Source organism: Brachyhypopomus gauderio, chromosome 3, assembly GCF_052324685.1.
Source record: "Brachyhypopomus gauderio isolate BG-103 chromosome 3, BGAUD_0.2, whole genome shotgun sequence".
NCBI lineage: Eukaryota > Metazoa > Chordata > Actinopteri > Gymnotiformes > Hypopomidae > Brachyhypopomus > Brachyhypopomus gauderio.
In genome coordinates this window covers 41,455,535-41,474,000 of record NC_135213.1, presented here as the reverse complement: position 1 = coordinate 41,474,000, position 18,466 = coordinate 41,455,535, and the positions used below count along the sequence as shown (strand labels likewise).

Below are 18,466 nucleotides of genomic sequence, written 5' to 3'. Positions count from 1 at the left end.
TCCACGTTTGAAAAGTGCTGGATTTTTGACTAACGTAGCCTACTTTAAAATGCTTGGAAATTGTAATGGTATTTCGTTTCACAACAAATAGCTGTCTGACTGAACAGTTCGCTTGTATTACGTTTACAAATAAATGTACAAATAATACCGCACAGCTACACAAACGTAATGTCAGGAGATACTGCAGCGACTACTCCTCCTCACGGTGAATTCCCTAACGGACACTTGGCCAAAAGGGAGGGGTCGGGGACCTCAACGTGACACTAGCAATATACGATGATTAAGTTTGCTACAAGTTGATTCAGTTGGCGTCAATTTGTAGCTACACGTATTGGCTGATAGTCTCATCAGTTAGTGCCTTTGTGGAACACATTAAAGTTACACAGGCCTAATAATTAGGAACAAACAAAAATACATATTATTTATGATAAATCATTTTTATATATTATATTTAATACATTCTTTTTGTTATCATTAAAAGTCATTGTTTCCAGTAATTCAATTTCCCATGATGTAATTTATTGACATGAGACAGTACTCATGCTGTCACGTTACGGTCCCCGACCCCTACCTTTGGGCGTGTGTTTACGTCGTCTACGTCTACTCGTCTGCGTCTGTGTATCTCCGTGGGTGCGGTTATGTCTTGTGATTATCCGTCTCACCTGTGGCTCGTCTCGTCATCACGTGGGGTTTATGTGGTCTGTCTATTTAATGTGCGTTCGCGCAGTGTCTTGTGCTCGTTGTTGTTTGAGTCATTGAAGTGTCTGTATGTTTAATGTTATACGTGCGCTGTCTGGTCTATTAAGTGCAGTAGCGAACCGTGACCTTTAAACCTGGGCCCGCTACCCCCCCCCCCCTCCCCCCCGAAATTTTTTTTTTCTTTTTCCTTTCTTAATAAACTAAATAAAGAAAAACTGAGACGACAGTACAGCTTTAAAAACGCAATAAACAATAATATCTGTACTAGATAACATCTTAAGCAAAATAAGTTTCCAAACAAAATAAGGTTCACAGCTCCGTGGTTCTCGGAAGCGGAATATGTAAACAACGCGCACGAGGACGTCAAAGGGATGAATCGAAACTAGCTAGCGATGGTGCTAACGACAGCTAGCGTCGCCACAGCGGGCGGAAATTATCATACAGTTAAGCCCGCCCACTAAGAGAGAAGATATGATTGGTCAATTTTGCTGTCATTTGAAACTGGTATTGCGCTGAATTATAACTGCCAGGCCCTCTGTAAACGAACAGCGGGCATCACAGTCCTGATAGGGGGAGACACAGGCTCACAGGCTTCCACTCAACCCCTCACCTTCCAACACAGATTGAATAGACACGGGTGAATATTTTATTTGCTTATATTTTTGTAATTGTTTAGATGTCGAATGTCAAACTGTAAGTAGATAAAATAAAATTGGATAATTATATATATAATGCTTTAAGAATATTTTAGGCCCTCTGAGAGGGCGTAGAGGGCCCTGACGGTTCCCCACTGATTAAGTGCAATAAAAAGTGACGTCTGCGAAGAGGATTCTGTCTCGTCCGTTGCCTTCCGCGGATCGTTACAGAACAACGAACCGAAAGAGACAAGATGCCAGGTTACACCACCCGACCCAAGAAGGGGAAGAGGCACAGCAGGCACCACCTCGCCTCTTCCCCTGCACAGCACCGCAGAGCCCCAGTCACCCTCGAAGCGATGCAGCAGGACCCGTTGTGCAACATCATGCTGCTTCGGGCTCGGGAAGCTGAGACGGAGGAGATGGCGGTCTATTTCCGCGAGACCACGGTGCGGATGTGTAGGGAGCGTCACCCCTCTCCCTCCAGAGACCTCTCACCACTGAGGGTAGGAGCCCTCGAGCTCTGCGCCACCGAGAAGACCCCAGAGTGCGAGTTCGTGTGGGAGGACTCTGAAGGCGAGCAAGAAGAGGAGGGTGAGGATCAAGCTCCTTCTGTGTGCTCCGCTCCCACCGTGGGTTACGGAGAGGGTGAAGAATAGGAAGAGGACCATCCTCCTTCGGTGGATATGTGAGTCTATAACAGTAGTGAGTGTGTTGTGGGTATATGAGTCTATAACAGTAGTGAGTGAGTGTGTTGAGGGTATGTGAGTCTATAACAGTAGTGAGTGTGTTGTGGGTATGTGAGTCTATAACAGTAGTGAGTGTGTTGTAGGTATGTGAGTCTGTAACAGTAGTGAGTGTGTTGTGGTTATATGTGTCTATAACAGTAGTAAGTGAGTGTGTTTTGGGTATGTGAGTCTATACCAGTATTGAGTGAGTAGAAATAGAAGTGAACCAGTGTTATCTGTATTATTGTGATGCATAAAATATTTTTATGTTTATTTGTGAGTCAGTGTGTTGTTTCCTCTCCTGCAGAGTGTGTCATTGTGCTGTATCACATCCTCCCCCTCAGCACCTGCAGTAGGTCCCAGCTGCAGCAGTGCAGTCTCTGTGCAGTCTGACTGAGGGAGGTTTTTGTACGACTCTCCAACACTGTGTGAACAGGTGTGTACTACTGATATAATGGAAACTCTGACAGTAATAATCTCCTGCATCTTCAGTCTGGACTCCACTGATGGTCAGAGTGAAAACAGATCCAGATCCACTACCACTGAAACGACCTGGAGTTCCTGACTGTAAGTTAGTAGCCCTGTAGATCAGGAGTTTAGGAGCTTCTCCAGGTTTCTGCAGGTACCAGGCTAGATAATCATTATTATTCACTGCAGGGTTGGTTCTACAGTTGATGGTGACTGTGTTTCCTGGAGCAGCAGATTTCACTGAATCCTGAGTCACTGTTACCTGACCTCTGGATCCTGGGGAAGATATGAGTACAAAACACAGAATATTTAACATTTACCTGTACAGATACTTTTATTTACCAAGACTAACACTGTGAATAGAGTATTTTAATAAGAGTAGTAGACCTGTGTGAGATGGACAGGACACCACAGAGGTACAGCAGTGTGTTACCTTGAGTCCAGAGGACCAGTGTGCAGATGAAGATGGGGATCAGAGTCATGGTTGCTGTGGGTGAAGTTGCTGGTGCAGGCAGCTCTCAGTCATGAAGTGTTAAACTCACAGGACTATAAACACTACCAGATCACTGAAGCATGTGCTGCCCATGCAAAGGGGCTTCCTACTAGGCTGTGTGTGTGTGTGTGCTCTCCACTCCCACCCAGCACTACACTTCTGAATACTACACTACTGAACACTACACTACTGAACACTACAGTTGGGAGTGCTCTCTTTATGAGGAAAGGTCTTCTTAACTGACATGATAATACAAGACAAACTACATCATGAGTAGTTATGTTTTAGTTTGCAGAGAGATGGAAAAGATATTATACATTTAAATCCTAATTGTCATTATGCATTAACTTTATTATTATCTCTTTGAAATTAATTTCAAAATTATTTTGAATATATGGAACTTCAGTGGAAATTCCTCAAGACAAGTTAAAATGGGGCCAGTAGTGTGTGTGGCCACATGAGGCCTAGAATTGTCATGCATCCAAAGGAACCCAGGGCCCAATGCACCAGCAAATGGTCTCACAATGGGTCTGAGGATCTCATCCTGGTACCTAATGTGGCAGTCAGCGTACTTGTGGCTAGCGCATGGAGGTCTGTGTGGCCCTCCAAAGAAATGCCTCCCATCACATCTTGGTTTGTTTATGTTGCGTCATTTTATGTTAGACATTTGAGCCATCTAAAACTAAGGATCGTAACAACTGTCATGGTAGGTCAGTCCCAGCCGTGAGGGAGCTGGTGTTCATCTCACCCTCATCTGTGTTCCCTTCTTAAGTCCACAGGTCTTAGTCTCCAGTGCTTTACTCAGTCATCTGAGCGTATAGGAGTAAAGACACCTCGCTGCACCTTTATCTGTGCCCTCATCATTAAGTGTCATTATTGCTTTCTGCACCTTTGACTTTCAGTACGGCACCTACGTGATTCTTGTGTGTTGTCTCTCTGTGCTTGTGCTATGGACATGTGCTATGGACACCGTCTACACCTCTCCTGCTCCCTTAGTCCCTCTATCACAACCCACACACACACACACACACACACACACACACACACTTTATATTGGCTGTATGTCTCTGAGAAGAAGAGGAGCAATGGATGAGACAACAGCAGTTCCTGCTTCAGCACTTGTGGATATTCATGTGGCTGATTGGAGATCAGTGGTTTGGCTGAGTTCAGGAGTGTGTCTATGATGAGTGTCACCTGGGCCTCATTGGCTCTGTTCTGGGTGCTGTCCAGGGTCCTGAACCACCTTGAGTTCCTTGTTGCTGAAACAGAGGAGATGCAGCTGTATGAAGAGATTAAAAGCTCAGTGGATGCTGGAAGGTCTCAGTGTAGAGAAACCAGACAGATTGATATTGATATTGTTTGTGGACATGGACAATATGTTTAAACATTCACATATACTTTGAACATAAATTGAGTATTTTCTGTTCATGATCATTTTACTGACACAGTTCTTAATACATTTACTTTTTTACATCAGTGTAGTCTTGTCTCTTTGAAATCAGTGTAGTCTTGTCTCATTAAGATAATTGAACCCAGCAAAACTGATGGACATAGCCGCACAACCCAAGATGTTCATAGAACCATCATTGACCAGCAGTGTGGAGTGGAGAGACAGGAATGTAGATACCAGCAGTGTGGAGTGGAGAGACAGGAATGCAGTGTAGTCTTGTCTCAAGGTTGTCTCACATTGTTCAAGGCTTATTCATTTATTAATGTTTTTAAGTGTCACACACAAAACAGCTCATGATTGGTTTCAAATATGTTTGTATTGAAGAGCTATACAAACAAAAATAAATAAACATTTTGCCACATTAATTTGTTATATCAGGAACTCACAGTCAATCATTTAGGATTCAAACGAGGGATAACTTAGTATGCGTATTGTTTACTTATTTTGTAAGCTTTTTTTTCATTTAAATATTTTTGACATTTTAATTAACATGTTTATATAAATGAAATAAGTATATAAAGAACATTTGAAAATGTAACGAAAGGTAAATAAAGCATCAAAAATATATATTTTATATAGTTAATATTTTCCTATTTGAAAGATACAGTAGCAGCTTGTCGCTGTTGTGAAATGGAAGCTTTCTAAAGCGCAGAGAGATCAACTTCTTCACAGCAGGAGGTTTTTGTACGAACACTGAACGAGTTTGTGTCACTGTGGTACACTTTTGGTGGCGGAACGAAACTCTCAGTTGGGCGTAAGTAACTTTCACTATTTATCCAAAAGTTGCATTCCAAATGTATTTTCTGAAATCACAATCGATGTGTTTAATGTCTGATAATTATGCAGGGTTATAGACGGTCGTTGATGTTGCATTTTTGCGGTTTACGGGAACAGCTATTGCAACGTAATTTCTCTAATAATGGAAGATATGTGGGTTTAATATTGTATTATACAAAAATCTGAAAAAGCTTCTGTGTCGGTGCTAAGACATTAATTTCGAAGCTACATATCGCGGTAAATAGTGGAGAGGGCGGCATATTTAGAGCAAGAGGTTTTTGTACGGACAGTAAATGAGATTGTATCACTGTGGTGGACTTTCGGTGGCGGCACTAAACTATCAGTTGGACGTAAGTAAACTTTCACATTTCCTTCACATTTACACATTAGCATCGCGTCAGTATGCACGATGGTTTTGTAACCTTTTATAAACGTATTCTTTAATAGATTTTGTGACTTTTATCTTACTGTTGCCGTCATGTGTTTCATTTATTGTTTGTCAAGTGTCGCTCATTAGTAAAAATATGCATGTTTCATCAGTGTCTCTCAATAAATCTTCATCTGTCTGCTGGGTTAATTTTTAAAGCAGTAATATCGCTATATGTCTGTAGTTTATCGGCATAAAACAAGCTTAACATTCACTCCTTATTCAAAGTAAATTTGTTTCTGTCTTGACTTTTCTGTCTTTATTTATCTTATTTCTAATATATCATTTAATAACTTGTAAGTACAGGATCATAAATAAAAACAAGCCCCGTTTGGATTCATGCACTAATAAAGCTGAACTAGTGCGCTGTAAAGAGTTTGTACGGCAGTGTGTTTACAGCAGGTTTATGTGCGGAGCTCAGTCGAAGTTATTAGATGACACTGGAGAATTGAACTTTGTATTCGGAGTAAATACACAATTTTTTATAACATCGCACAAGTATACATTACGGATTTTAAAATAATGTATGTAATTATAATTTAAATGTTTTCAATATATAAAGGTGAAGATTTTCTAGAGCTCATAGTGTAAATCGTTTTATCGGTTTTTAGTAGTTTTTAGTTGTTTCATCAATATCCCTCTACAAGCCTTTATTCTGACTAATGTGTTTATTCTCATAAGTGTCATCGATGCACTTGAGCCGTAATACTCACATACTGAACATACTGAATTATAAATATTTACATTTTAATTTAAGTTATAAATGATGTGCAGCTCTAAATTATATTGATTTGAATGTTTCATGCATTAAATATCCATGGTTTGATTCTCCAGACCAAATAGGTTGTTTGGATGAAACATTTCTGACTTCAGTTCCACTCTGACCAAAGAACCAAAATGAGGAAGTGAAACACACAACTGATTTTACTGCTAACGGTTCCTGTATCTGAGCAGTAGACTGTGTTGTGTCTCCTAGGTGACGCCCCGCCCACCCTGACGGTCCTGCCCCCCTCCAGTGCGCAGCTGCAGCAGGAGAAGGTCACACTGGTGTGTCTGGCCAACAGGGGCTTCCCCTCAGACTGGAAGCTGAACTGGAAGGTGGGTGGTAACAGCTGGAGCTCGGGGGTGAGCCAGAGCCCCGTTCTTCTGCAGAAGGACGGCTTCTACAGCTGGAGCAGCACCCTGACCCTCCAGAAGGACGAGTGGCTACAGAAGACAGTGACCTGTGAGGCCACCAAGGACTCCCAGTCTCCTGTCACACAGACACTGAGCAGAGAGGAGTGTCCTGAGGAGTGAACTCACACATGTGTCCTGGAGTGAACTCTCACTCTGGAATGTGCTGTGCTGTCTGATTGTTACTTAAATATTGCTCTGTTAATTGATCAAAATGAAATAAAAACATTGAATAAACAACAGTATAGACTCTTAAAGGTTTTTCTCCATTACACATCACAGTAAAATACTTTAAAGTCCTAAATGTTGACACTTTATCACAGTAAATGTGTAATGAGCTGTATGAATAAACTTTAATAATGTCATTTTATTACCATAAAGAGAGTTTAGCAGACAGGAAATACGATGATTCAGCACATTTCAGTCAGTAGAAACAGCAACAAGAGGAAGTTAGTGTGTGTTTGGAACATCATGGACTGGAGGATGAACCATTTATCATTCTCTTCATAAACCATAACATTATTATTTTTAGTAAATCTGTGTCCCATCGTGTTATAAAGTCAACCCGTCATACTATATATCACTCTTAGCACTGGGCCATTTCAATAAAATAGTGCCATACAGTCCACTTCAATACACTTATGGGGCCAGGAAGGTTTTTTTTTTTTCAGAAAAGACCACAAGTGTCAATCTCTACTCTGTGTGTTTTCATTTCTACTCTGTGTGTATCATTTATAATCTCTGTGAAATGTGCCATATTTGTCAATCATGACTTTTCACCGCAATCAAAATTTGTCCTCCACAATTACCCATCTGTGCATTTACAACACACACACAAGTGATTACTAGGGAGCTGTGGTGCACACACACACCCACACACACACACACACTAGTGATTACTAGGGGGCTGTGGATCACACATGCCCAGAGCGGTGGGCAGCCCTAGCCCGGTACCCAGGGAGCAGCTGGGGTTAGGTGCCTTGTTCAAGGGCACCTCAGTCATGGCCTCAGGTCTGGGAATTAAACCCACGACCCTCCGGTTACAAGACCAGTTTCCTACCACAGGATCATGACTGCCCTTCAGTTCCACTCTGACCAAAGAATCAATGTATCTCTACTTTGTGTGTATCATCTCTACTCTATTAAGTGTAGTTCTGTTCTTTACCTTCATTCTAGAAATATCTTTACTTTTGAACTTTTGTATTGCATTTATTAATTAAACAATGGATGCTAACTTACAACAAACAAACAAAAATGTGCTAGAGTGTACTGGAGTGAGTTGTTCTGGAGTGAGTTGTACTGGAGTGAGTTGTACTGGAGTGAGTTGTACTGGAGTGAGATGTACTGGAGTGAGTTGTACTGGAGTGAGTTGTTCTGGAGTGAGTTGTTCTGGAGTGAGCCGTGCTCATGTGCAGCTAATAAATGTTATTTATTTTAATAAAGAAATAAAAACATCTGGGAAGAAACAGGTTACTCAGGGCTTTAAATGCAAATCTGTTACACGCCACTGCTTTCTCTCTCTCTCTCTCTCTCTCTCTCTCTCTCTCTCTCTCTCTCACTTTGACTGTTGTTCTTCCTGAAGCTGCTGTATGTTAATTAGACTTATTTGCATACTGCTGCACATGCTGGTGTCACTTCTTCATTTAATCTGATCAGTATTTGCACAAAGTGACATACAAGTGACAAATTACCAGTAAAACATTTAGGAGATTGTGTTATAAAGTTAGGTTGGTAATGAAATATATTTTATATATATATATATTATATATATATGTGTATTTATCAAATGAATGAATGAGAGTTTGTGGAACATTATTGGATTTTACGGACATCAGTTCATCAGTGCTTTTCACCTCCAGGTCAACTGCATTAATGTCAGTTAATGTTCCCACTTTTACACCTTATAAATGAGTGTGGGGACACTTTAGGAAGATGGACTTCCTGTCTGCTGTTGAACTGGAGTGTGTGCTGCTTGTAGGTCATCTTGCTTGCTGTGTATGTGGTTGTTGTGGTTTCCTGATTGTCCAGGGCATGTGTCATATGTCACATTGATTATCTATGGCCCCCTGGATGATATTTAATTACTATTAGAACCGGCCCGCAGGCCACAGCCGCCAGCTGGTGTTTTGCACGCACAAACACTACATTCCCCACAATGCAACGGTAGCCCACGGCGTAAATGATGTAATCCTCTCGAATTTTGTAACTTCGCGTGCACCGCGCCTCAGCACAATGAACACAGTCATGTTTGCCAGGTTCATAGCCACCTTTATAAGGTGGAATTCAAGCACTTGTACATCACTTCAATATTTCAATATTTCCCAGCACGTTAAACTTAATTAAGTTAAATATTTATACATATACTTGAAATGATTCGAAATAATTAGATTTTTTATCACATTATTTAATGGTTTTTTATTTTCAAAACGCCCAATCTTAACGTCTTCACGTTCTCTCATGTTTCGTCCTGGAATGACAAGAGGCTCGTATTTGTTAACGTAATACAAGAGAACTGTTCAGTCAGACAGATATTTGTTGTGAAACGAAGTAGTTACAATTTCAAGCATTTGCAAGTACTTTAACCTAAATTCCAGCACTTGAAACACAAAGCAGCATTAAAATTCGTCAGGTAAATGTTCATTCCCCTGTTTTTGAGGGGTGTTTCTTTATACTAACACATATCGTTTCCAGTGGCGGAGCCAAAGGGGGGGCCGGGGGGGCCGGGGGGGCCGGGGGGGCAATGCCCCCCCCCTACAGAGCCTGTGCCACCCTAGTGCCACCCCACTGGAAATGGTAATTTGAACCACTGGCGATCGCGACATAATACTTAATTTGTGTGTCCCCCGGTCGACAACTTACACTCGCCACACAAACCCCCCCCCCCCCCCCGGCAAATTTACACTCGCCCAAGATCAAATCTCTTCCCAAGCGATCTTGGCAAACCTGAATATTTATTTCCTTTCGTTCATCTATTGTATATGGACCCTCTGATAAAGCCTTGAAAAAAGGTCTAGCTCCGCCACTGATCGTTTCGAACAACACTGCACAGAATGTGATGCGGAAAGTATAAACGCCTCCACCGTTCGCGGAGGTTCGTGTGAGGTGGGCGGAGTCAAGGGCTACGGTCACTCGCGAAAGTATAAACCTAGTTTCATCATCAGTCAGAGCAGATATCAACGTTTAGCTATCCCCCTCCTCAAAAATTGCTAAACGTAAGGTGGACACTGAGAACAGGGGGTTTCAGGCCAGGTGGGAGGCAGAGTTCACGGAGGTCTTCTATGTGGAGAAAGTTTGTCTGTAATGAAAGAATATAATCTAAGAAGGTACTATCAAATGTCTCAGAAACACACAAAGACAAGAAGTTACTGACAGAGCCATAACAAAATATTGCTTTATTCATTTAATGTACAGGACATGGGATTTTTCTTTGAAGGAAAATGTTTTTTATCTGTTTTTACTTGAAATTACTGACAGATCCATAAGAAAATATTGCTTTATTCATTTAAGCATTAAATAATATACACTGTGTTAGGTCTTGGTCCAATAGGCTATGTGCAATCATTTCAATATGTTTTAATAAACATTGAACCAGTCCGGCCCTCGGCTTGTAGCAAATTTGGTTTTTTTGGCCCTCGTGGTTTTTCTGCACCCCGTGGAAAATCTGAAGCCGACCAATTAAACTGCAGCCTCAGGTCACGTGCTTGGCAAAAGTTTATGCCTCTCCATTAGTGACGGTATATATACGGTCTCTGCTCTCCATGCACTCTCATTAGACCGGCGCCCCTCACACAGGAAGTGTGCACAATGTAAGCAATTAAATACAATTATGCGTTTACTCTTTTAATAAATTCAAACATGGCTATTAGACACACAGTGTCACTAAATAATTTCCTCACTATCACAGTTTATAATGAACTCATTTTAATATCGGAACAATATTAAGGGGGCAGCGCCCCAGTGCCCCATATTGACACCAGCCGCCACTGGTGTGTGCACAGATCCAAAGGGGGACCAACCCACAGCCGGCCCGGTAGAGTTGGGGTCTCAGATGAGCACTGGGGTCCAAGCTTGGCATCCGGGAAATTTCATTTTTGTTCCCATGTCTGTTCCAGTGTGTGTGTCTTTCCCAGTGTTCATCCCCAATCCTGTGTTCCCGTTTTGTCCCTTTGGTGTGTCATATGCCCATGTATATGTCTCTGACTGTCTCTGTCCCTGTGTTTATTCCTCTAACTGTCTCTGTCCCTGTGTTTATTCCTCTAACTGTCTCTGTCCCAGTGTTTGTTCCTCTGTCTCTGTCCCAGTGTTTGTTCCTCTAACTGTCTCTGTCCCAGTGTTTGTTCCTCTAACTGTCTCTGTCCCTGTGTTTATTCCTCTAACTGTCTCTGTCCCAGTGTTTTTTCCTCTAACTGTCTCTGTCTCTGTGTTTATTCCTCTAACTGTCTCTGTCCCAGTGTTTATTCCTCTGATTGTCTCTGTCCTGCTGTTTATTCCTCTCACTGTGTCTGTGCTGGTGTTTGTTCCTCTCACTTTCTGTGTCCCGGTGTTGATTCCTCTGACTGTCTCTGTCTCTGTGTTTATCATGTCCTTGTAACCCTCTGTGTTTCCAGGGAGACATTATTTGTCAATGAGTTGTTAATTACTAATCATGGCTGAGCCTAAAGAAAAGGACTTTGCTAAATTCAGAACATCAAAGCATCTACTGGCACACGGGAGTCATTTATAAATCAGAATCATATCAGAATCTGATTCGTTAATCGTGTTATTCAGAAATTACTACAATAGATAAATTAATAAAAATGTCAAAGATAAAAAAGCTCAAAATCAATCAATTCTCAGCATTTCATATACATGTAAAACTAATAACATTATTCTATTTATACACAATTATACATAATTATATTTATAGTAATTAGCTGTTATTATGGAACTCTGATCTCAGATCAGTCTGTGCTGATGAGGCAGAAACAGAGCAGTTCCTCTACAGCTGAGGGAGGTTTTTGTACGGTGCTCTAACACTGTGTGAACGGGAGGCTGTTACTCTGCTGACAGTAATAATCTCCTGCATCTTCAGCCTGGACTCCAGTGATTTTTTGAGTAAATTCTGTACCAAATCCACTACCACTGAAACGATCTGGAACCCCAGATTCACGCACGAAAGGAAAAAGGGGATTTGGCAGACATAAGGGAATACATACGAACACAGGGACAGACAAACACGGAACCGGCACCAGGCTTTGCGCCAGGAGGAGAGCGGCCAGCAGGGAGAATCCGGGAGCTGCGGGAGCTGCAGGTGCTGTGGTGGGCGGTCCCTTCCCCGATTCCGCGATTGGCGGACGCGCTGTGGGCCGTGCGTTTGGCGGACGCGCTGGGGGCAGCGTGACTGGCGGACGCCACTGCAGCTCTCCAGGAGCGCGCCGCAGGATGGCTCTGCCCGCTCTCTCTCTCTCCTCTCTAAACACACGCCCAAAAGGGAGGGGTCGGGGACCTCAACGTGCCACTAGCAATATATGATGATTAAGTTTGCTACAAGTTGATTCAGTTGGCGTCAATTTGTAGCTACACGTATTGGCTGATAGTCTCATCAGTTAGTGACTTTGTGGAACACATTAAAGTTACACAGGCCTAATAATTAGGAACAAACAAAAATACATATTATTTGTAATAAATCATTTTTATATATTATATTTATAATACAGTGTTTACGTCGTCTACGTCTACTCGTCTGCGTCTGTGTATCTCCGTGGGTGGTGTTATGTCTTGTGATTATCCGTCTCACCTGTGGCTCGTCTCGTCATCACGTGGGGTTTATGTGGTCTGTCTATTTAATGTGCATTCATGCAGTGTCTTGTGCTCGTCGTTGTTTGAGTCATTGATGTGTCTGTATGTTTAATGTTATACGTGAGCTGTCTGTGCTATTAAGTGTAATACTGTAAAAAGTGCCGTCTGCGAAGAGGATTCTGTCTCGTCCGTTGCCTTCCGTGGATCGTTACAGAACGACGAGCTGAAAGAGACAAGATGCCAGGTTACACCACCCGACTCAAGAAGGGGAAGAGGCACAGCAGGCACCACCTCGCCTCTTCCCCTGCACAGCACCGCGGAGCCCCAGTCACCCTCGAAGCGATGCAGCAGGACCCGTTGTGCAACATCATGCTGCTTCGGGCTTGGGAAGCTGAGACGGAGGAGATGGCGGTCTATTTCCGCGAGACCACGGTGCGGATGTGGAGGGAGCGTCACCCCTCTCCCTCCAGAGACCTCTCACCACTGAGGGTAGGAGCCCTCGAGCTCTGCGCCACCGAGAGGACCCCGGAGTGCGAGTTCGTGGGGGAGGACTCTGAAGGCGAGCAAGAAGAGGAGGGTGAGGATCAAGCTCCCTCTGTGTGCTCCGCTCCCACCGTGGGTTACGGTGAGGGTGAAGAATAGGAAGAGGACCATCCTCCTTCAGTGGATATGTGAGTCTATAACAGTAGTGAGTGTATTGTGGGTATGTGAGTCTATAGTAGTGAGTGTGTTGTGGGTATATGAGTCTATAACAGTAGTGAGTGAGTGTGTTGTGGGTATGTGAGTCTATAACAGTAGTGAGTGAGTGTGTTGTGGGTATGTGAGTCTATAACAGTAGTGAGTGTGTTGTAGGTATGTGAGTCTATAACAGTAGTGAGTGTGTTGTGGGTATGTGAGTCTATAACAGTAGTGAGTGTGTTGTGGGTATGTGAGTCTATAACAGTAGTGAGTGTGTTGTGGGTATGTGACTCTATAACAGTAGTGAGTGTGTTGTGGGTATATGAGTCTATAACAGTAGTAAGTGTGTTGTGGGTATGTGAGTCTATAACAGTAGTGAGTGTGTTGTGGGTATGTGAGTCTATAACAGTAGTGAGTGTGTTGTGGGTATGTGAGTCTATAACAGTAGTGAGTGTGTTGTGGGTATGTGAGTCTATAACAGTAGTGAGTGAGTGTGTTGTGGGTATGTGAGTCTATAACAGTAGTGAGTGTGTTGTGGGTATGTGAGTCTATAACAGTAGTGAGTGTGTTGTGGGTATGTGAGTCTATAACAGTAGTGAGTGAGTGTGTTGTGGGTATGAGAGTCTATAACAGTAGTGAGTGAGTGTGTTGTGGGTATGTAAGTCTATAACAGTAGTGAGTGAGTGTGTTGTGGGTATGTGAGTCTATAACAGTAGTGAGTGAGTGTGTTGTGGGTATGTGAGTCTATAACAGTAGTGAGTGTGTGTGTTGTGGATATGTGAGTCTATAACAGTAGTGAGTGAGTGTGTTGTGGGTATGTGAGTCTATAACAGTAGTGAGTGTGTGTGTTGTGGATATGTGAGTCTATAACAGTAGTGAGTGTGTTGTGGGTACATGAGTCTATAACAGTAGTGAGTGAGTGTGTTGTGGGTATGTGAGTCTATAACAGTAGTGAGTGTGTTGTAGGTATGTGAGTCTGTAACAGTAGTGAGTGTGTTGTGGTTATATGAGTATATAACAGTAGTAAGTGAGTGTGTTTTGGGTATGTGAGTCTATACCAGTATTGACTGAGTAGAAATAGAAGTGAACCAGTGTTATCTGTATTATTGTGATGCATAAAATATTTTTATGTTTATTTGTGAGTCAGTGTGTTGTTTCCTCTCCTGCAGAGTGTGTCATTGTGCTGTATCACATCCTCCCCCTCAGCACCTGCAGTAGGTCCCAGCTGCAGCAGTGCAGTCTCTGTGCAGTCTGACTAAGGGAGGTTTTTGTACGGCTCTCCAACACTGTGTGAACACACCACCACTATGGTAACTCTGACAGTAATAATCTCCTGCATCTTCAGTCTGGACTCCACTGATGGTCAGAGTGAAGTCAGATCCAGATCCACTACCACTGAAACGAGCTGGAGTTCCTGTGTGCAGGTGACTTACATAACGGATGAGGAGTTTAGGAGCTTCTCCAGGTTTCTGCAGGTACCAGGCTAGACAATCATAAGACACACCTGATGGACCACAGTCATCATGCACTGCACGGTTGGTCTTACAGCTGATGGTGATTCTGTCTCCTGGAAGAGCAGATGTCACCTCAGGAGTCTGATTCACCGTCACCTGACCTCGGGATCCTAAAGTAGAATAATTTGATAACATTTATGATATATAACAATTGTTATTTATAGGTACAGCAGACTCAGTATTTAATATATATTTATTTAAATTCATGGTCAAATACATGAAAAGCAGAATGATAACAGGAGTTACCTTGAGTCCAGAGGACCAGTGTGCAGATGAAGATGGGGATCAGAGTCATGGTTGCTGTGGGTGAAGTTGCTGGTGCAGGCAGCTCTCAGTCATGAAGTGTTAAACTCACAGGACTATAAACACTCCCAGATCACTGAAGCATGTGCTGCCCATGCAAAGTGTCTGACCTCTGGGGAAATGCTTCTACCAAATGTCTCATGTCTTAACTAACATGATGATAATATGATTAACAAATATGATTAAAAATAAATCAGTTTACAAATTTGAGATATATTTTAATTCAAGTATTTGCAGTTATACCTGAAATAAGATTGTAGTGACCCTGCCACTGTGGTGTTTGGGACATGACAGGGAGCACAGACGTGTGCAGAAACAGGTTTTTAAAAGATGGCAGTAAGATGAGATGAGAGGACACACACACACACACACACAAACACACACACAGCAGAATATCCAGAACAACGTAATCCAAATGCAGTCAAAAACAGTCCAAAGTCTAAACCACAACCAGGGCAACTGAACATGAAGGGCAAATCCAAAAGGAGAAAACAGACAGGGTCAGAAATATCATCCCAACTACCTTGGGAACTTCCTAGTAGCTAAAACTCACTTCTGCCCCGTGCAAGTTTTAAATGTTATATGTTCAAGTGAAGGACTAGGTGAATATGTGAGTAGTGCTGAAGCAGGAAAGGACCTTAGCTAAAAGTGCCTTCACCAAGCATGTCAACTTCCTCATCAGGGCCACTGGGAACATGAATGAATGTTCAACTTATATAGCACCTTTCTATATACCCAATTTTAACACAGATACAGCCAATCACACACAGCGTACTTTCTACCAGGATCCACAGCCCCCTGGGGGACTGAATGGGGTGCAGGAAGGGGAGAGAAGACAGACCCTAGTGGCAGAGCACCATCCACCACCGGGCATACAAACACTTACACAGACAACTGCTTGTCTTATTGGACATGAAGGGACAAAGACACACAATCAATCAATCAAAGTTTATTTGTATAGCGCTTTTCACAACACATGTTGTCACAAAGCGCCTTACAGGATTTAAAAGGTTAACAATACTACGGGTCCAGAACCCTAATGAGCAAGCCAAGGGCGACAGTGGCGAGGAAAAACTCCCTAAGATAGTGGGGAATAGGAAGAAACCTCGGGAGAACCAAGACTCAAAAGGGAACCCATCCTCCATTGGGCGGCCCGTTAACACACAGATTACACAAAATACAGACAAATACACAAGTCACACACAAATCACACAATCAGACTAAGTAAAGGTAAAAATGAAAGTTCTGGGTTATGATATTGTCACTGTAAATGTCTGTTGATGAACGCCAGGCTTTCATTCCGTGTCGGAGCAGCGATGCTGGTATTGTAGGCTCCGACTGCAATGTTACTCTCCAGGTGAACCTCGGAGAAAAGATACGAGATGTAGTAAATATGTAACAGATTAATCAAAGGCCAAACTAAACAGATGAGTCTTTAATCGAGTTTTAAACATTGAGACACACTCAGGGACAATTTGTCAGGGAATCAGGGACTGCTAATTTACCTAATCTCCATGTATTTGGACTGTGGGAGGAAACCGGAGACCCCGGAGGAAACCCACACAGACATGAGGAGAACATGGAAACTCCCCTCAGATAGGGACTTGAACCCAAGACCCCAGTGCTGAGAGGCAAACGTGCTAACCACCAAGCCACCATGTTGCCCTGAAGAACATGATGAAGAATGAACTGCTAGAGCAGTTCAAAGAACTCACCTCTCATGCAAGGACTGTCAGTGAGACAAATGATTACAAGACTGGGCTACTGGCAGATATTGAAGCTCATGAGGAGGATAAACTGGGGAAACAGCAGCAGGCAGACCTGGAGAGGACTATGGAATTTTGAAATTGTTTTCTAAAGTATAATAATCTATTTACGTGCTAATCTTTACCTTTTGCATTCCTAGATACATTTTACAGGTTTTATTCCGGCCGCTGACCAATTTTCTGCCTTCACAAATCAGCTAGCGTAAGTTTATATATCGGCTAGACACGGTAAGTGTTTTGATTTATTCATGGCTGGTGTTGGTTTGTTCCCGTGTTCGGAGTGTGGCATGTTTAGTCTAGACCCTTTCGCCACCGACAGTAATAGTGATAGTATTTGTGAGAGGTGCCAGTTAGTTACTTCTCTTGTGGCGAAAGTGGAAAGTTTAGAGCGACGCGTCCACTCATTATTGAGGGATAGAGAGACAGGGACAGGGTCAGTAGTAGGTGTGGACGCGCCAGGGAGAACTAGCGCCTCCGCGACTCCGGCGATAGAGCCCTCACAGCGGGGCGAATGGGTGACGTCTCGGCGGCGTAGTCGGAGAGCGAGGGCTGCAGCTACCGCTAACGCCAGCGCTAGCCCACCAGAGCACCACTCACCGGTTCACGTGTCCAACAGGTTTGCCCCGCTCAGTGTTACACCCGCTGAGGAGACTCTGGTGATAGGAGACTCTATAGTTCGGCACGTGAAAGTAGCTGTAGCTGTAGGGGCACCAGCGGTTACAGTCAGCTGTTTACCGGGAGCCAGAGCGCCGGACATTAGTGGCAACCTTAGACTGTTAGCTCATAGGAGGTTTTCTAGGATAGTGATTCATGTAGGGGCCAACGATATACGTCTGCGGCAGTCAGAGGTGACTAAGGCTAATGTTAAAGAGGTGGTTAAATTAGCCCAGACGATGTCCGATGCCGTAATCTGCTCTGGCCCCATCCCAATGCGGCGCGGTGATGAGCAGTACAGCAGGCTCACGTCGCTAAACCGCTGGATGTCCAAGTGGTGTTCAGAAAATCAAGTGGGCTTTATTAATAATTGGGAAGAGTTCGAGGGCAAGCCTGGTCTTTTAGGCAGGGACGGTGTCCACCCCACCCGGGATGGCGCTGCCCTGTTATCTTGCAGCATAGCCCATAGCCTGTTAGTTAGTCGGCAGAGTAGCACTAGGAGCTGCTGACTGTCCAGGGTCGCGACCAGGCCGCAGACTAACGGGTTAAACCTGTCTGCGAGCTGCTTAGAGGCGTCACCAAGTTCCCTTAGGATTGAGACTGTGTCTGTGCCCCGGGTTAAACTAAATCATAAGAAAATAGTCCGCCCGAAGTTTTTAACTAATATTCAGACTTCACATCAAATTATTACAACCTATATGACCGATCTGAAAATTGGATTAATCAATATTCGATCGCTCAACTCAAAAGCAGTTTTTGTAAATGAACTTATAACAGACCAGAAAATTGATATTCTTTGTCTAACTGAAACGTGGGTTCAATCTGGTGATTATTTAACTCTAAACGAAGCCACTCCTGTGGGATATAGTTATATACATAGACCTAGACTGTCAGGCAGAGGAGGTGGAATATGTATAATCTAT

At 43.1% G+C, this 18,466-nt stretch overlaps 1 gene segment (V, D, J or C); it reads right to left on the bottom strand.

Moving 5' to 3' along the window:
• Positions 1-11,226: 11,226 nt before the first annotated feature.
• Positions 11,227-15,174, bottom strand: LOC143509568 (putative non-functional immunoglobulin kappa variable 6D-41). The segment is given in 3 exon segments: positions 11,227-12,851; positions 14,740-14,930; positions 15,067-15,174. Coding segments are annotated over 3 exon segments (255 nt in total).
• Positions 15,175-18,466: the final 3,292 nt, after the last annotated feature.